Source organism: Anticarsia gemmatalis, chromosome 11, assembly GCF_050436995.1.
Source record: "Anticarsia gemmatalis isolate Benzon Research Colony breed Stoneville strain chromosome 11, ilAntGemm2 primary, whole genome shotgun sequence".
Lineage (NCBI taxonomy): Eukaryota > Metazoa > Arthropoda > Insecta > Lepidoptera > Erebidae > Anticarsia > Anticarsia gemmatalis.
Window position 1 is genome coordinate 2,242,926 of NC_134755.1, and position 6,590 is coordinate 2,249,515.

Here is a 6,590-nt window from a genome sequence, read left to right on the forward strand (position 1 = left end):
TGCCTTAGCTAAAAGCTTCTTAGAATGGTCAGGTGACAAATTCCGAGTAAGGGCGGCCGGCAGATGACATTATCATCGTACACCCATTAACCTATACTAATACTAATATTATAAAGCTGAAGAGTTTGTTTGTTTGATTGTTTGTTTGTTTGTTTGAACGCGCCAATCCCAGGAGCTACTGGTCCGATTTGGAAGGTTCTTTCAGTGTTAGATAATTCATTTATCGAGGAAGGCTATAGGTTATATAACATCACGCTACAGCCATTAGGAGCGGAGTAGCAACGAAAAATGTTACAAAAACGGGGAAAATTATGACCCATTTATATTTCTCTCTTCGGTGACGCAAGCGAAGCTGCGCGGGTCAGCTAGTGTATAAGATAATATATAAAGATATAAAGTGATAAAAGCACGGACTAACGAAAAAAAGTAAGTTAATTCTTATATACAATAACGATCGAATTAAAAATTTGCAAAAACGGATGGCTAAGGAGAATTAATCGTTTGCATCAAATGTTCAATAGACAGACAAACAAACGGACACCTACTTAGAATAACAGTAAGAACATCAAAAAATTCTTTACAACAAATATGCAATGTCAAATACACCAGCGATAAAAAAGTGAAACATTACTTACAAATTCTTGCAAAACAGTATTTAACAACAAACATTTTGAAATAACAATCATTTTTTACTTGAAACATGTTGAAGGTTGTCTTATTAGTACTGTTGTTAAAGCACTGTAGTTGCTTCGTAATAAGTAATGTGACTGATACAAGGTGGGCTCAATGTAGGCCGATGAATAGCGGCCCAGTTCCAGACTTTTACGATTGGAGTGATCCTTATAAAATAACGCCCGTCAAAAATCAAGGGCGATGTCAAGCTTGCTGGGCTTTTACTGTAATAGGTAACTTATTCTTCTTACCGTATGGTTAGTCAACCTAGTGTCAAAATTGTCGCTCGAAGGCCTTTGACGAGGCTTAACGACTGCCATCTTAATTGACAACAACCGTACCTCGATTCTTTATCACTATCGACTACCGACAACCGGCTAGCTATCGATATTTTGACATTTAGAATGTACTGCCAAAATGTTTCCTACGACACCCGTCAGAGGCGCTTATCAGATTTTCATACAATATTTCTCAATGACAGTTCGGTTGTCGGTAGTCGATAATAGTGGAGAATTGAGGCACCGTGACCGAGTTTTTAGTTGCATTTTAAATTGCAACTGATAGAAATATAAATCAAACTAAGAACATTTGTGTCATACAAACACCTACGCCTTTTTCCCATAGGGGTGAGCAAAAACCAAAAACGCCACTTGCACCATTCCTTCACCGTTTTCTTACTACATTACTTACTTTATTTCGCAAAATTAACTGCAAAATTCATGAAATTTTGCACTGCGTGTAAAAACCAAAACATTTTTGTGCTTCTCAATAGTACAATGAACTAAAGTATTTTCTTTTCTTTTTAGCAAACATCGAAAGTCAAATAAGCATACGATTGAAGAAAACATTGATTCTATCAGAGCAGTTCCTTATAGACTGTGATAGAGCTAGGACTGGGTGCCAGGCTGGGTCTATACTGAAAACTTTTGCGTAAGTATATAGTACTAGCTTCTGTCCGCGACTTCGTTTTTTGCCGATAAAAAGTAGCCTATGTCCTTTCTCGGGTATCAAAATATCTCCATACCAAATTTCATGCAAATTGGTTCAGTAGTTTAGGCGTGTTTGAGTTACAAACAGACAGACAGAGTTACTTTCGCACTTATAATATTAGTATAGATAGTATGGATTATATTATATTATTTAAAGGCGGGTATGGATGGGTCTCAAATAGGTTCGTATGATGAGAAAGTTGGTGGTGGGAATATTAGAACGGCTTAACTTAACTAGCCAATATATAAAAATTATGAAAAAAAAAGTATAAAATCGGGGGCTTTTTTTAATTTATAGTTATTATGTTACAGGAACATTGTAAGTGATTTCGGCGGTGTTCTTTTGGAGCAACAGTATCCTTACGTAGGTTTTCAGCGGCAATGTCAAGTGCCTTTACCACCTAAGAATCCGGTACCCGTGATTGGTTTCCAAAGAATCCCAGGTGATGAAAACATCATGGCTGAATACGTTTTTAGATGTGGACCATTGTCAGTTGGTAAGTATTTATTGTTTATCTTCTATCATAAATGAGATCGCGTAATAATCTATCTATATAATATTAAAATGAAACCCGTTTTCCTTGGTCACGGCATCACGCGTGAATGGCTGGATCGATTTCACTAATTATTTTTGTGTTGCATTTGTTATTATGAGGAGAAGGTTCTTAGAGAAAATCATGCCAAGGAAATCTCTCAGAAATAATGAAAAATAGTCATTTAATTTTGCATATTTTAAAAAACACGCGTAACGAATGTCAATGTCATTAACAGCCATAGACCATATTGAAAAAGAATCGTTTGTTTGGAAACGTGGTTACTAAGGCGGTACGAAGTTCGCCGGGTCAGCTAGTAATAAATAAAAACTCATTAATGTCCCACTGCTGGGCAAGAGTATCCCAAAATGAGGGAGGGATTAGGCCTTGAATCCACCACGCTGGCCAAGTGCGGGACTCTGCCTACCTTCAAGAACTGTCAGACATGCAAGGTTGCGCATCACTAGGTATGTTTTCCTTCACCATGGAAGTAGTGATATTACTTCAAATACACACATAACTTCGAAAAGTCATTGGTGTGTTGCCTTGGGTTTAAACCTGCAACCACTTGCGTGGAAGTTATCAACTTATACGACTAGACTATCACTTCGATCTATACTAATATTGTAAAGCTGAAGAGTTTGTTTGAACGCACTAATCTCAAAAACTACTGGTCCGATTTGTAAAATTATTTCAGTGTTAGATAATCCATTTATCGAGGACGGCTATTGGTAATATATCATCAGGCTACGGCCAATAGGAGCACAGAAGCAATAAAAAATGTTACAAAAACGGTAAAATATTTGCTGGTATTTATTATATAAACTTAATCTTTGTTCCAAACTTTGTCGGAGTCGACTTCCAGTCTCACCGGATGCAGCTGAATATCAGTGTTTTACATGGAGCCACAGCTTATCTGACCACCACAACCCAGTAACCTTGGTTATAACACGATACCTTTCGGTAAAACTGGTTGTCAGACTTTCAAGCTTCTGACTACTGTTAACGATTGTCAAAGAGTCTTTAAAAATTACAGCCTGGACCCACAATTTAACGTGCCTTCCGAAACACGCAGGAACTCGATATGTATAAGATGGTCACCCATCCACAGAACAACCTCGGCAAGCGTGGCTTAACCTCAGAGATCGATCCGTGTGGCTGTTGTTAACTAAGTCACCAGCTATCAGAGTACCAAACTTTAATAAAATCCTTTGAGAAGTCCTTGTAACAGGGTAACACACATAACTACAGACATCCATTCTCACTTTCGCATTTAGAGGTATAATACTGGGAGGAGGTATGACAAATATTTCTTTCGTTTCAGCGATAAACTCTGCAGCTATGGAGAGATACAAAGGTAATGTCATCGACGAACCAACTCACGAGACATGTGATCCTACACGACTGAACCACGCTGTATTAATAGTCGGATATAATGCCTATCGTACGTATATTATTATCACGCCTCTAGTAATGTCTTCTTCGACTACGGCAGCCAGTTTCATTGCAAGCAGCCAACTGTACCTCGATTCTCTACCACTATCGACTACCGTCAACCGACCTGTAATCGAGAAATTTTGTATGAAAATCTGATCAGCGCCTCTGACGGGCGTCGTAGGAAATATTTTGGCAGTACATTCTTAATGTCAAAATGTCGATAGCGAGCCGGTTGTCGGTAGTCGATAGTGGCAGAGAATCGAGGTACAGATCAGAGGGGCTATCACGTATTTCACTTGACAACTGTTTGAAAGCCACTATGATGTACATTGTTTTTTCTCTTACATTATAGTGATTAACACGTTACGTCTAAGCAGCAATGTACTGGAAAGTGACCATCAATTTGACGTTGTCAAATGAGTTGTCAAACGTTGTCAGTTGTCAAATGAGATACGTGATAAGCCCGCAGGACTTTATTTATAGTGTCCAAGTGTGTGTGTACACAATACACAGGAACTCTCTCTATTCCCTTACTCTTATAACCGGTGGGACGGCGGCTTTGAGCCCAATGTCAAACTGGGCTCGACTCCAATCTACTATTCAACTAAAGTAAGGCCAACCAGACGAGATAAAGAATGTAAACAAAGATTCAGGTGTTCAAAACATTTTTATTCGAATAATTTATTATAAAGTTTGAATTTTAACCGAAAAACCAAGTAAATACGAAGACGGAACAATATGTGTCACTTCGAACGCAATCCAAACAGGGAATGGACTTGTTCGCAAAATGGCGGACCAAAATGTTGACAACTACGGTACTGGCTGCTTTCGTGAACCACGAAACACACAACGATATCTGCCGTCGTCATTACTGCGCGTACGAGTAATAAGGACAGAAATAATAATCGCTCGTTTTCGCAATGTAACCTAGTAACGGTCCACTTGTTTACGTTTTTTATCTCGTTTGGTTGGCCTTACTAGTCCTTATTCAAATTAGATACCCCAATATATGTGATGTATGAAACAACAAAAACGTTGATTCGTTCAGTTTATAAGTTGACAAAAAAGGTTTAGGTTCCTATCAGAGGAGCTACTGCCACTATATTGACTGCCTCCGTGGCGCAGTGGTTTAGATCACCACGCCGATACCATTGCGTCGGAAGGTCGTGGATTCGATTCCCACACGGGACATTTATTTGTGCGATCCACAAATAATTGTTTCGTGTCTGGTTGCTCTTTGTGTCCGTTGTTTGTATGTTTGTTAAAGTCCCCGCGCCACAAGAGCAAGATTCTTAGTGCGGGAGTTGTTTAAAAAAAATGAAAAGAAAAACTATACTAAAGTCCACGCGGACGCAGTCGCGGGCGGCTGCTAGTTGCTTATATTCTCTTTTCTTTTTAGAATATGAAAACGGCTCGAGAGTCCCTTACTGGGTAATAAAGAACTCATGGGGTACCGATTGGGGTAATAATGGGTACTACTTCTTGGTGCGCGGGCGCAACGCGTGCGGCATCGCTTCTGACGTCTCCATGGCTTTTATTGATCATAATATATAAGTACTTGCGTCTGACATTGTTGTTTTATTTTCAATAATAATTTTAATATTTAACAAACCATAGTGATTGACTAAGAAAAACAAGAACTACCCTAACCTAACCCTCTGCGGGTGTGATTTGGCATTTTTGTCATGAATATTATGATGAAACATACACACGTCGTTTAGAACCTGGATTAATATATACAGGGTGTGGTGATTCAATAGCACATCTATTCAAGATTTGTTTGCAAAAAACAGATTAAAAAATGCCTTCATTAGTGATCACAGCATCAAAAAGTAAGAGCGTAAATCGCTTTCTTAAAAAACACACAAAATGGCCGAAATTTCACAAACTATGATACTTGTGCCAGAAAAAATGTACTGCAAAATCAGTTTCTACGACGTCCACTAGAGGCGCTTGTTACATTTTCATACAAAAATTGTGGATTACTACCAAGTTATCGATACTCGACACCCGTACAGAATCGGGCTACAGGACATGGCTAGCCAGTAAAGGAACGTACTTTTATAATGAATTTCCTTCAATTCAAAACAACGAACGACAACTTTATTACAACTTTCATTGTAAAAAACTTATTTAAACAAAGTTTACATGAATACATATACAAAGATATTGAAGTCACGACTCTTTCACAAACATTTTGTTTTATTAGACAAGTTGTGAAATAACTTCGTTCATTTCAAACTGTAATAAAGACACGTTGAAGGTATGAGATATTCGTGTCAAGGTTTTAGTATTGTTTCAAATCTATTCAAATGTCTCAAATTCAAATACTTTCAAACAATGTTGAATTCAAAATATTGTTATTAATTTTGTAAACAAAAATGTCGTATCCTAATGTATAAAACATTGTCTTCGGAGCGTGGCTTTGTCCGCGTTCAAAGATTTCCAGTGATAAAAATTCCAAATATAATAATCCAGGTTAAAAGCTACATATATGAAAAAAAACATTAATTTCTGTTCGGAAGTTTTTGGTGTGAATGAATAACAAACATCCATCCAAACATCTTGACATCCAAACCATCGCATTTTTAATGCACGATTTTGGCATGGGGCCTTTTCCTTCCGCGTTAAAAATAGCTATAATTCCTAACTAATAAAAATATACCTAATTGATAACTATGCAACACAAAAGTTAAAAATTATTAGCTAATAAACACATTACTCTTCTTTTCATAGCACACTTAAATAAAAAATATCACATTTACAACACAAACCCAAAAATCCTTGATTATCTCATACCAAACTGTCCAATCGAGTTTTAGTACGAAAAGCAAAAAAAGCGGTCAGTTAGTCAATTTATAAATCAATTGCTATTCTAGACGTAGATAGCCCTCGGGGTCTAGATGATGAGGGTTGAACACTGCCTTGGCACCAACGAGTCTATTACTGAACAAATTGA

The 6,590-nt window shown here is 37.6% G+C and overlaps 1 protein-coding gene across 1 annotated transcript; it reads left to right on the plus strand.

The window, feature by feature from the left end:
* Positions 1-691: 691 nt before the first annotated feature.
* On the plus strand, positions 692-5,193 carry LOC142976741 (cysteine proteinase 1-like). Its single transcript, XM_076120272.1, has 5 exons — positions 692-905; positions 1,479-1,602; positions 1,974-2,158; positions 3,519-3,638; positions 5,031-5,193. The coding sequence occupies exons 1-5, from the start codon at positions 701-703 to the stop codon at positions 5,183-5,185; spliced, it is 789 nt and encodes a 262-aa protein (XP_075976387.1). The 5' UTR covers positions 692-700; the 3' UTR covers positions 5,186-5,193.
* The last annotated feature ends 1,397 nt before the right edge of the window (positions 5,194-6,590 follow it).

Coding starts and splice junctions, on each gene's coding strand:
- LOC142976741 (XM_076120272.1), top strand. CDS start 701: ATGTTGAAGGTTGTCTTATTAGTACTGTTGTTAAAGCACTGTAGTTGC. Junction 906..1,478: donor CTGGGCTTTTACTGTAATAG/GTAACTTATTCT, acceptor TTTTCTTTTTAG/CAAACATCGAAAGTCAAATA. Junction 2,159..3,518: donor ATGTGGACCATTGTCAGTTG/GTAAGTATTTAT, acceptor CTTTCGTTTCAG/CGATAAACTCTGCAGCTATG.